At 33.5% G+C, this 12,279-nt stretch overlaps 2 protein-coding genes across 2 annotated transcripts; one reads left to right on the top strand and one right to left on the bottom strand.

Moving 5' to 3' along the window:
- Nucleotides 1-2,980: 2,980 nt before the first annotated feature.
- On the bottom strand, nt 2,981-5,785 carry LOC142628299 (galactinol synthase 2-like). Its single transcript, XM_075802395.1, has 5 exons — nt 5,560-5,785; nt 4,512-4,615; nt 4,021-4,341; nt 3,611-3,745; nt 2,981-3,500 (listed from the first exon to the last, which is right to left on the bottom strand). The coding sequence occupies exons 1-5, from the start codon at nt 5,783-5,785 to the stop codon at nt 3,270-3,272; spliced, it is 1,017 nt and encodes a 338-aa protein (XP_075658510.1). The 3' UTR covers nt 2,981-3,269.
- A 3,091-nt stretch (nt 5,786-8,876) lies between these two features.
- LOC142626681 (uncharacterized) lies at nt 8,877-12,279 on the top strand. The gene is made up of 6 exons (XM_075800389.1): nt 8,877-9,004; nt 9,081-9,284; nt 9,380-9,472; nt 9,861-9,962; nt 10,040-10,478; nt 12,012-12,279. The coding sequence occupies exons 2-5, from the start codon at nt 9,126-9,128 to the stop codon at nt 10,475-10,477; spliced, it is 792 nt and encodes a 263-aa protein (XP_075656504.1). The 5' UTR covers nt 8,877-9,004; nt 9,081-9,125; the 3' UTR covers nt 10,478; nt 12,012-12,279.

Raw genomic sequence — 12,279 nt, 5'->3', positions numbered from 1 at the left:
GTGTGGCATAATTATAGGCGTCTGTTAGATTAATAATTCTTTTTCCTAGTGGGGGCCACGTGTAACCTTGCCATTTGGCAAAAAGAGTTCACTTTTCTGGTTTTGTTAGTTGGTCCAAAAGGACGACCTACCTATTAAAATAAGAACTTTTTTGGGGTCATGCAATAAATTAATATTATGATACATGATAATATTGAATATGGCAAATTACTTATTTGTTCCATAGGCTGCGTTTGGTTTTACAGAAAATAACTTTTAGAAAATGTTTTACGCGTTTATGGGTGTTTGGCAACAACTGAAATCTTGGTCAAACAGAAAATCAGTAACATTGACCGTAAAATACTCCCTCCCCACCCGTAAAACATTTTCCATCTCTATTTTATCTTCAAATAGAAATTTTCCAGAAAATCCAGAGAGACAGAGCACGAAGAGAGAGAGAGAGAGAGAGAGAGCACAAAGAGAGAGTAGAGAGAGCGAGATCGCGCCCCAACCCACGCCGGCGAGATCGCGCCTTCGCCATTGCCATCGCCGCGCAATTTTGTCTTCGCCATCGCCACGCTGGCGCGATCTCGCCATCGCCATCGCCGCACAATCTCTGATGAACCCGGTCTGATTGTGCTCGCCTTTGCCTCCGCCGCACGATCTCGCCTCAACGTCGAACCCAGTCGCCTCTCTCTCTCTCTCTCTGTCTTCGTTCTTCTCTGACCGGATTTGAGTTTTGTTCTTCTGTATTGAGAAAATTTGATGATGAGTTTTTTTTTTTTTTTGGGTTTTGTTGTTCTGTATTGAGAAATGATATTTGTTTGGAAGTTGAGAAAATGTGAGCAATAAGTAGAAAATGTATTTTCTATAATATTTTCAACATCACAACCAAACACCTGAAAATATTTTCCAAAGTATTTTTTAAAATGCTACCAAACACCTAAAAATATTTTCTTTTCTCGAAAATATTTTCAACTGAAATTATTTTACACCCGGAAAATATTTTACACCCAACCAAACGCAGCTTTAATTTTTATGATGTTTGTTGATTTTTTTTTATTTTGAAGTATGTTTGTTGATTTGGTCTCAAGCCTTTTAAATATGTTAATTTTTTTTTTATAACTTTTTGGTATTGTGTCAAAATAGTCATTGTTGTTAATTAGTTGATGAAAAATGTTGACGTGACTAATGGTTTAAATAAAACATTATTTTCTATTATGTAGACTGACATATGTACTACCACATTAGCAATACACTGAAAAAAGAAAAAGAAAATTGAAACAATTCACATGCAAGTATGTGAGCCTCTATTTGGGATTAAAATCTCTAACTGTTCATTTAAAATGAGGGAAAATAATGGAATGGAAATGAATGAAAAAAAAATTAGAATATTTATTCACTTCCCTTGTTTAAGAGTCTTAATGGAGGGAATGAAAAGTTCATTATCTCATTTAAAAGTTTAAGCAGGAGGGAATGAAATGACTAGGAGGAAATGTCAATTCTTCTCTATTTCCTCAAAACTTCAAATTTTTTATTTTCCCAAAAATTTGAAGAAATTGGATTAAATGAAATTAGATTTATTGAAATTTTTGTTAAAACTCCCAAAATTTCCCTATATATTCATCTAATAGTAATATTATCATAAAATAGCATTATTCATTTCCTTTTATGTTACTTCAAAAAATGTTACTATCTTCTATTTCTTTATTTTAAAACATCCAAATAGGATTACTTAATTTCATTCAATTCATTTCCGTTGAATTCGTTTGATTTCATTCCATTCTTTTATGATCTCTCATTCCATTACATTCCTTTATGAACTCTCAAATGAAGAGCAATTGCTAAATCAGTTTTAGCACTCATTCACAATCATTTCAGAGCTCCTCCTCAAATTTGTCAAGAGAGAACAAAACAAGAAAAAAACTCTCTACTTTGATCTTGAATTTTGGTTTCAAATTCAATCAATCTTTGAATATGGAAGTAGGATATAAAGGAGGAGAACAAAGCATAGGTACAACACTTTAGGTGTCATTACTTAGGTTTCATTTTTAAAATTCAGCCATATAGTTTTTTTCTCAAGGAATGGAAGTGTGTTTTTAGTTAAGTAACCATACGATTGAATTTTAAAAAGGGAGCATAAGAAATAATGTTTAAGTACTGTACTTAAATTTTGTCCAAAAGATGAGCGTCCAACATCAATTAATAACAAATTAACGATGAAGATAGAAGCATATGCAAAAACGTTGAGCCAAAATAGCAGATCCTTCTCACCCATGTACAACTCTATTGACTTCTCAATAGTATTCATGTCCTCCCACTTCTTTGGAGGATCTGAAACTTGAGCCTTCATGACTTGACCAATACTGCGCACCATCCTCACCTTGCTATCTTGACCGCCTTCCCGACCTTCATCTAAACCTTTTCCTATGATGGAACAGGTGGCTATGTACTATCTTGATTAAGAGCGGGTGAGTGAATCTGAGTGAGTAATATTAGGGATTTTGATCGATTTTTGACCCCATGTAGAGCCTCAAGTGCTTGACCTTGAATTATTATCAGTTTATCTAAATCATTAATCACGTTAGCATTTTTCATCAATTATTTAAATGTATGAATCATTTTCATATAATACCAAAATGTTATGACAAAATTGACATATTTGAAAAGTTAAAGTCAAAATTAACACAAAGCATAAATATTAAGGAGCAAATAGGTATTTTACCATATTGGACATGATCATGTTTTATGACTACGGACTAAAACTGACCATTTCACTATGAACTTTGGATAATGTTTTAGATTCCACTAAAATGTTATGGATAATGTTTTAGACTTTTTACCAAAAAGTTAATTAGATAATGTTTGGAAAAATTGGACTAAAACTGACCATAACGTGCATTAAAATGGTTGCAATTTGAGAAGGTTGGACATTTGTTGACATAACAATTAACAAAGATCTCATAAAAAAAATATTTAACAAAGAGAGAGAGAGAGAGAGAGAAAGAATTAACAATTTATATACATCAACATATTTGTTCTTATAAATTGAATATATGAACAAAGAAATAAAGCAAAAGCTAGACCAACGGTCCTGAAACTCCTGACATAATAATAGGAGTGAGTCTTCGACTTAAAACAGAAGACTTGAAACTGGTAATAACATATGTGATAGGAAAGTCTTCACCTTAAAACAGAAGACCATTCCAAACCATACAAATAAAAACCAACACTGTACCAATTACTTCTAATCTACACAAGCTTCGTTTCCATTGAACTTATAACAAGCACTAAGCAGCAGATGGGGCATTAATGTAGTGACCAACAGCCTCTGAAACTGCTGTCAAGAATCGTTTCAAGCCATTTTTCTCAACACCAGCTTTAGCCTCTACAGAAGCCATTGTGTTCTTGTAGTCCAATGACTCATCATTATATATGTCCCACCATTTCTTCACTAGCAACTTGATGTCTTCCCTGTCCATGTTCTCTTCCTCACCAGTGTACCTCCATGGCTTAGAGCCCTATAAACCAATCAAAAACATGCTTCATTAGTATTACATATCAAGAAAAGAAAGTTTGAAATTTATTTTTAAAATTTGTGATTGTTACTATAAACAAAATGGATACTCACAGCAGCACAGTAGTGAACAACTTTGACCTTGTCAAACTCAATGTTCTCAGGGTGGCGCCATAACATGGCAAGTACAAGATTATAAACTGGGGAGATTGGCTTGTAAATATCATTGAAGAACATATTCAAAAAGTCCTGAAAAAATTAAAATTCCTTTGGTAAGATACTATAATTTACTAATATTCACCATAAAAAAATGAATAAAAGTCATAGATTTATGTGCTTCAAAGCTAGTGAAGCACATCCACAACCAATGTCTAGAAAGTAGCTTCATATGTATCAAATCAAGCCACATGACCTCCGAAATGGGTAATGTTTAAACAAGCAATTAATGTGATGCATCCTGCAATTAATGTGAATTGCATGAAATACATGGTAGTTTTTCAACCACAACTAGTACTAAGATTTACCTGCTCAGCAAAAGTGGTAGGAGAGGTAACTTGAAGGGTCTCAAGGAGATCATGGTATGTGGATAGATTAGGCTCATACACAAAGAAGCCAGCATTGAAGTATAGGGGAGGCTTGGCGCCAAGCTCAGCAGGCCATTGGACTTTGTCAGGGCACTGCTGGCAATAGGCAATCTTGTGTTGTGGGGTGTCGCTCCATGTTTTCTCACAAAAGCAGTCCATAACAGCATAGAAGTGGTTGTCTGGTAAGTCAAAGAGGTGGTCAATGTTTTCAAACACTTGGATGTCTCCGTCTAGGTAAATCATCTTGCTGTACTCCACAAACTGCACACAAAGTATTGGAATTTAAGTGCTAAACATTTGAAGGAATTTTTGAGATAACACGTGTCAGAAGCCCACAAACACAGTTTCAAAAAAAAAAAAAAATTTTCTATTGTCAAACTCACAGAAAGCAAGCTACGTGTAACACATGCAATAAATGGTGACATACATACCTCCCAAATACGTAGCTTGGAGTAGTTGATGACATAGTAGGCCATGGCAAATTGGGTTTGGTTCTCAGGAGGGTACACAGGTTCAATCTCCCTCACTATGCACCAGGGGCGTAGCCAAGGGGGGGCGAGAGGGGGCAGCTGCCCCCCTGACCTGCCCCAGAATTTGTATATAAATTTTTTTTTTTTTTTGAGAAGCTTATATAATAGTATAATAATAGAGTTTGACGTTAGAAAGCCTAAATTGCCCCTATACATATAAGAAAGCATGTTACTATAAGAGAAAAAAACAATCACTATACTAGTTTTCGTCTCTTCTTAGTGGGCCATTTAAATAGTTAAATTCACTTTTATAGAATTTATTTGCTTCTTACAAGGTCACAGTATATAATACAAACTACAAATTACAAACTGGTATTTTATAGACATAAAAAAGGTCAATGATGAAAAAATTAAAATCACCTTCTTTTTGTGTATAGAGCATTAAAAAAATCTATTTTGTGTTCTTTCCATTCAGGATTTAAATCACAATATATGATTTAATTTTTTTTCTAATGACCCACATGTATGAAATGATGTGCTAAGTTGAGGAATGTTGTGAAATTGTTGTGAATTTTTATTGTATCCTTGACATGACTTATATTTTCTTTTAATTTTTTCACAGTTTCATACTCTTTCTATAAATCTTAATTTTAACTACTTAAACAAATATAGAAACATATGCTTAATTCTACAATTTTTTTTTTTTTTTAAAGAATGCAAGGCACTGAAACATTAATACAACTTTATAGGTATATTATTATATTTTTAACACTCCTACATTAATTTATTTTCTCAATTTATTTTAATTTCAACATTATGTATTTAGATTTTTTTTTATTTACTATAATTTGATTATTTTTGTTTTCTTTATTTTAATGATATGAAATATATACACACACATGTAGTTAATTGAGCTTATGAAGAAACATGATCATAATAATGAGTATCGAAGTGTCATTTAATCTTGCCCCCCTGAGTTGAAATCCTGGCTCCGCCACTGCTATGCACCCTTGTGAAACCAATATTTCACGGTGGTCCTCAGGAACATCAGGCAAAATTGCAACCACTAGAGGGTACTTGGTCTTGACCTTTCTCAAGCCCTTGGCTAAGCCAACCACACCTTTCACATAGTCCCCGTTACCAGCCAAAAACGTGACATAGGCATTGCTAGGCATGCTAACGGGTTTGGTGGTGATAGTGGTGGTGGTGGTGGTGGTGGTGATGTTAGGAGCCATTTGAAGTTGGTTTTTGAAGAAAATGTGAATTGAACTAAGGTTTTATAGACTTCGGGATTGGGTTTGAAAAGGATTTAGAGTGTTTGCACTACAACAAAGTGTAGTTATTTCAACCCTTTTTTATCGAGGGTTTACTAAAATCTGTCGATACAACCTATAAATAAAAATGCAAAAGACTTTATTACTAAACTTTATTTCAAATGTTATTTGGTCCCTCAAAATAAGTTAAAGCACCCATGAAATAAATGAGAAAAAAAAAACTCACCAATTTTTTCAGCTTACAACCCTTGATAAAATATTACAAATTTTTTAACCCTTGAAAAAAGCTCACAACAAAATTTTCACCCCTTGCAAAAAGCCCACAACTAAATTTAAAACTATACACGTATTATATAAAATTTAAAACAAATTAACTAACAAAAAAACACAGAGCTCTTTGTGAGAACTCATAGCTCAGTCTGAGAGTAGAAATCGCAGCACCGTTTCTCATAGCTAGAACTCATAGCTCGTCGATCATGGAGATCTCATAGAGCTCGACGATCATCTCCATTTTGTGACTCTTCATCTCTCTGCCGATTTAGACGATCACCGTTTCTCAGCTCCGATTAGGTACGAATCACAAACCCTAATTTCGTCTTTGATTTTTTTGTTTTGTTTGGTTTACCCACACTTTTTCATCAATTTCCCCATGATTTCGTTTCACATTTTTGTGTGTGATGATGTGTAATGCGTAATCTGTTTAAATAATGGCGTCTAGTTCTCTCTCTCGTTCGTTTTGAATGTGTTCTTTGTGATTTCGTGTTTTGGTAGGTCGAAATGATGGAAAAATTTAAGGAAAATGTATATTTCTGTTTATTGAAACTGTTTCTCACTCTCTGGCAAACACATTTTGGTAGACGTTTTGGCTTTTTTGGTGTTTGGTTGGTGAGAAAGTTAGGGAAAATTAAAATGGAAACGGAAATGATAATTTTATTGTTTTTCATGTTTTCTCTACAAAGTATGGTTTGATTTCTTGTGTAAAAACTTGTTTGGACACAGAGAAAATTGAGATAAATGTGGGGAAAGTAAATTTTAGGTCACAGGGTTTCTTTGTTTCATAAACAAAAACAAAAATTCTTAGATTCAAAATTCAAATCCCTTTCTTGTACTACATTTTCTCGGCATCCAAACAAAGATACATGCCGTGTCATTTGTGCCCAACAATTTGTATTGGAAACCTTAAATTTACATCTTGTTTCCCTCAGAATCTTTGGGGTAGAAAGCTGTAGTTGTTGTCACATACTGTTCAGGCAATAGAATACACTTTTTAAGGTTCATATGCCTAGAAGCAGAGGTAGGGAGACCGGTGAGTGGGGAAGAATACAGTGATAATAGATGGACCTAGATTAGTGATGAGTCTCATGACATGAGCACTGCAATCACCATCTTTTGTGGCATGCTTTTTAAAATTTGTGTTCATCAGAATGTTGACATGTTTGTCAATTGTCACTATATCCAATATCTATGTAGTGTCATTAGATGTTATGAACTCATGTTTCTGATTTCATTAGGCTATCGTTGTGTGTGAATATACTTTATTATATGCAAATGATGTTTTCATTGATAAGTTACTGAAATAAAAGTATCACTTCATATAATCACAAATGTTCTTTTCACTATTCGGTTTACCCTGCAACATATGGTATTTCTTCTTCTGTTATCATAAACAAAATTGATGATTTACTCTGGTTGTGTCAATGCTAATGTTTGAGGTTTGGTCCTTTTTTTCATTCTTCTAATCATTTGTGATACAATGGGAGCCTTATCTTCTCGCGCCCCCCCACCAAAAAAAAACCTTCTATGGTTGAACAAAACAAACTGATCGCAATGTGCCTATCTCTCAGATATCACTGCCACTATCTTTTCTTTCTTCCTGTAGATTTTTTTAATGATTTATTACTAATGTTTCTTGCTATTTTTTCCTTTAAAATTTATTTCAAAATTGAAATGTAATGTTTGTGATTGAACTGTTTGTTTGTTTCTCTTTGAAATTGACAGTTAACTCACAAAATTATTATTTTTTAAATTTTGGTGGGGCCTGGAAATCTATGCCCTGATCTGTAGGGTGGGACGGGGTAGGAGAAAGTATTTTTAGGCAGGCGATGCGGCACCCATGATCCTGCCCCATCCCATTGCCATTGCTATGATCAGATCTTTTTGTGTGTGTGTGTGTTGTTTCATATTTGTCTGGGTTCTAGAGAAGTAACATTGTCTGAGTTCACAGCTGGGCTGTTGTCGGTGCAGTTGTGTTTTCTTTACAGGTATGAACATCAATGTAAATATGGTTACAGTCTTAAGGGTTTTATTAATGATTTTTTGATTCCCCTTTTTCTCTGAAGAGCAATGGAGCACCAACATCAAGAAATTTTGAGCATAAATATCAGTGGTAGTCTAAACTATGAATGCTTAGTTGGCCTGACTGTCTCCTTTAGCATTTATATAATTGAACAGTTGAACTAAGTGTTTACTTGGTCTGATCAATGTTAGAACTTAGAAATTGCGAGGAGAGATCTCTAAAACTTAGAACTTTGACAATGTAAAATGTGGTATCTATGAGAATCTAGTTTCTTCTTCTTCTTTTTTTGGTTGTTGTGTTAAATCATGTTTTTAAAATTCAATTTTGTTTCTAAAAAATAAAAAGCAGATAAGGTTGTTGGTACTACCTTGTTCTTTAATTCTTAAATTGTTGTTGTTTTAGATTGTGTCTAGTAGATATTGGCTTTGATGTGATAATTTTCATCTGGGATGTGACAAACATGAATTAATAGCTATGTGTGTGTGTGTATTGTTTTCGTTTTTTTGTGTTTTCTTGTGCTCTAGTTTTGTTTTTGTTTTTTTTTTTTTTGATTCCAATTTGTCTAATTCTGTAGGTCTTCCATTGTTACCTTCTTCTCAGCTCTCAGCTCGATCGGATGCCAAATCTGAGTTTTTCAATCTGTGTCTAATTCAGGTAATTTTTTTTTTTTTTTCATTTCGATACCCTTTTGGTGGAATTGGATTTGTAAAATGCTAAAATGATATATTGGGCAATTTATATTGAGACCTGTAGGGCCTCATTCTCGTGATTTAATAAATGAATGTACAACACTTGTTAGGGCACAACAAAATGTACCTCTAAAGTTCACAGATTGGAAAAAAGTACCATACATCAACAAGAGGAAGCTTTTTGATAAAGTATTGGTAAGTAGTATAATAAAATCTAGTAGCAGCTTCTATGATTTTTTTATTTGTGTATTTATGTTTAATTCTATTGTAGGAGTATTTCAAAGTTGAGGGTCGAGAGCAAGAGGTTTGGCGACAAATGGGTAGCTCTTACTCAAATTATCGTGACTCCCTAAAAAAAAAGTGGTTTAAGCCATATGGTGAAGCAATTGAAGAGGCACGAGGAAATGTTCCACCCGGACTTGAGAAGGATGATTGGAATTGTCTCGTGGATTTGTGGAGCCAGAAAGATTATATGGTACCATTACAAAGAATTTTTTATCAAATTTATTCTTAACTATTGTCTTGTGGATTTGTTGGTTTATGGGACTGACTTATCATTCTTAAATGTAGGACTTGTGTTTGAAAAACAAGGAAAATCGGGACAAAAACGATATTATTCACACTTCTGGTTCAAAAAGTTTCCAACAACGTAGAGCGGAAGAGGTATATCTAACCAAAATGCTTACTATCCACAATTCAAAATATAATTGTTAGTTTCATATATGGGGTGTGATTGTTGTTACTTTCATTAGTTCTATTTAATGCTCACATTATGTGCGATGTTGTACACCTTATTGTTTAGGCGTTTTGGGGACTCTATTTTGACATTATATGCTGATGGAAGTTCTAACTACATCTAGTTGCTTGGTTATCTATTTTTGGTTTCTGATTTATAGCAAAGAAGTTTATCAAAGTTTTGGAATTATGGGAACTTGTTTCATAGCTTCATCTTCAAATTATTGTATGATGCCTTGGGGTTTGTTATCTTATTAAGCTTCACCCTTTATCCGGTTTTATTTCTCACTATTCTATTTGTTTTTTCAAATGGTAGAAAGAGAAGACAGGTCATAGCCCTAATAGAATTGAATTATTTGACATCACCCATGTGCAAGCTAACGGGCAAGCAGTAAATGAATCAACACAAGATGCATTGGTATGAAATCTTCTAATTATATTAATATAGATAGTATATTTTTATGTGGTTTTGTTGCAAGTTACTTTTCTTTTTAGGTGGCATTGAGGAATCTTACTACTCAAGTGAATGAGGGGGCATTGCAAATATCTCAAGATCAAATGTTTGTGGAGGTGTTTGGACTTGAGCGTCATGGACGAGTTCGTGGCTATGGGGCTAAAGTCACTCCTACCATGTTATGGGGTTCCTCCTCATCTAGAATGTATGATCTTGAGAAGCGACTCCAAGAATCTGAACAAAAACGCTTAGAATCTGAACACAAACGAATAGAGGCTGATGCAGAGTTGAAAGGAGAAGTAAAGCACCTCAAAAGCATGCTCGAACAACAAGCTATTCAAATGGTAGAACAAAGAAGACATTTTGAGGAACAACAAGCTAGTCAAATGGCTGAACAAAGAGCATATTATGACAATATGATGATGCGGATGTTCAGTTATATCACCTCGCAATCAGCCCAATCTAGTAGTGATCACTAAGGTATGAAGATTAACTCAAGCTAGTGACTGTTTTAGTACTATTGGATAAATTTGGATTAACTTGTTGAGTTGCTTACACTGAGTTGTTATATATATTTCCTTATTGGGGTTTGAGATTTTAAGTCATGATAAATTGTATCTCTTGTAGTCTAAATTACCTATTATTACAAAAGTTAAAACTATTAAAATATGATAAATTTAATTATTTAATTACATAATTCTAAATTCTAACATCATCATTAATTTTTTTTTTTAACAAAAGTCTAATAATAGATGGATCATCCACAACAAGGTTAGAATGGTTATGACAAATAATGATGTTCCTGTTGGTTCCTGGCCTGTCCTATTTCTGAAAGATTTAATCAGCAAAGTTAGGCTATTAATTAGGCATCTTCTACCTACTCGTAGCTTTACTTATCAAATTTTTTGTGGAATTCAATTTACGTCTTCAGTTGGAGAGAGCACCAATTTTTTATGCTGAAATCCTACCCATTCTGTGTTCATTGTCAGCCCTATTCCATGATGTATCCATTATTTATGCTGGAGTATTGGTACTAACTACTAAGTTTTGTTTGACTATTGGTAATTTTGTGTATGTGTGTTGAGATACTTTGATTGATACTATTATTAGTATTATATGTGTGGTTCTATTTTCTCAATATTACAAAGTATTTTAATGGGTTGTATTATGAGTTATGACTCCATCCCAGATTTAATTTAGCTAATTGGTTATTTTCTAGTTTTCAATTTATTTGAGTAATTGAGCTCAAAATTGTTTGTTATAAGAAACTCATTAGTTTTTATAAAGGAAATATGAGTTATATAAAAAAAAGAAGGGAATTGTGTTATAAGTGATTTAACCATAGGTTGATGGACTTGCTTCAAAAGAAAATTAAAAATAGGACTTAATAATCCTTTTAAAATATGTCAGGACTTGGATGGTCATTTCAACAAAAAGTAGGCCTTATCTGTACTTTTACGTTGTTTTTATTCATAATCTTTCTACGTGTTTCATTTAGAATACCTTATTATGAAATTAAGTATCTCTCTGGCTTCAATGATTCAAACTAAATTTAAATATTTAATGGGTTAAGATAAGCATCTCTCCACTCAATGTCATGTTGTATTTTGTCACAATTTTTATTATGATACTTTCTTGGGAGTCAAGCTATATTACAAGGAATTTAACTGCACCATGGTTATAAACGTCTGTTCTACATATTCTTAAAAGCTTGATTTGGATCTGATGTTGGAATTTGACATGTTTATCTTTGACATGTTACAACTACTTATAACATCCCCTTCACATGGATCATGTCTCTCTCTCTCTCTCTCTCTCTCAGATTTATTGCTTCACAACCATTGCTAATTACGTAGTATAAGTCAAGCTTAAGTATGATAGTAATTATTTGACTTAAAAAAATTTTGAATAGTTTTTGATTATTATAAAGGAAAGTTGATTAGTTAAAGAGTTTTGTAGTGATGTTGTCAAGTTCTTTCCAATATGGCTCACAAGCAATTGATTGTTTTACAGGTTCCTCTTGGGCTGGACAGCAAGGCTAGCACAGCCATAAACAAGGGGAGGATATACATATCCAAGACCAGCCCACAAAACGTCTTAGATTCATACCTTTATAAGAATCATTGAGGGATTTGTGTAGTTTTTGATTCCAAGGCGATAAGTGATAGGCCTAGACCTGTGTGTCTGTTAAAGCTATGGTATATTGAAATTTTTCGGGGGGATTTTATAGATGCTTCTCTCCCCTAATGATTGTTTGATCATACATGATTGTTGATACTTT

Source organism: Castanea sativa, chromosome 3 (genome assembly GCF_040712315.1).
Source record: "Castanea sativa cultivar Marrone di Chiusa Pesio chromosome 3, ASM4071231v1".
NCBI classification, from domain to species: domain Eukaryota; kingdom Viridiplantae; phylum Streptophyta; class Magnoliopsida; order Fagales; family Fagaceae; genus Castanea; species Castanea sativa.
This window is presented reverse-complemented; position numbering and strand designations above follow the sequence as displayed.

Bases quoted from the DNA above. Each gene is read 5' to 3' on its own strand.
- LOC142628299 (XM_075802395.1), bottom strand. From the start codon at position 5,785: ATGGCTCCTAACATCACCACCACCACCACCACCACCACTATCACCACC. The intron at 4,616-5,559 runs GGTGCATAGCAG...GGCTACGCCCCT, and splicing joins TGAAATATTGGTTTCACAAG to GGTGCATAGTGAGGGAGATT. The intron at 4,342-4,511 runs GTATGTATGTCA...CTTTGTGTGCAG, and splicing joins CCAAGCTACGTATTTGGGAG to TTTGTGGAGTACAGCAAGAT.
- LOC142626681 (XM_075800389.1), top strand. From the start codon at position 9,126: ATGGGTAGCTCTTACTCAAATTATCGTGACTCCCTAAAAAAAAAGTGG. The intron at 9,473-9,860 runs GTATATCTAACC...TTCAAATGGTAG, and splicing joins AACAACGTAGAGCGGAAGAG to AAAGAGAAGACAGGTCATAG. The intron at 9,963-10,039 runs GTATGAAATCTT...TTTTCTTTTTAG, and splicing joins AATCAACACAAGATGCATTG to GTGGCATTGAGGAATCTTAC.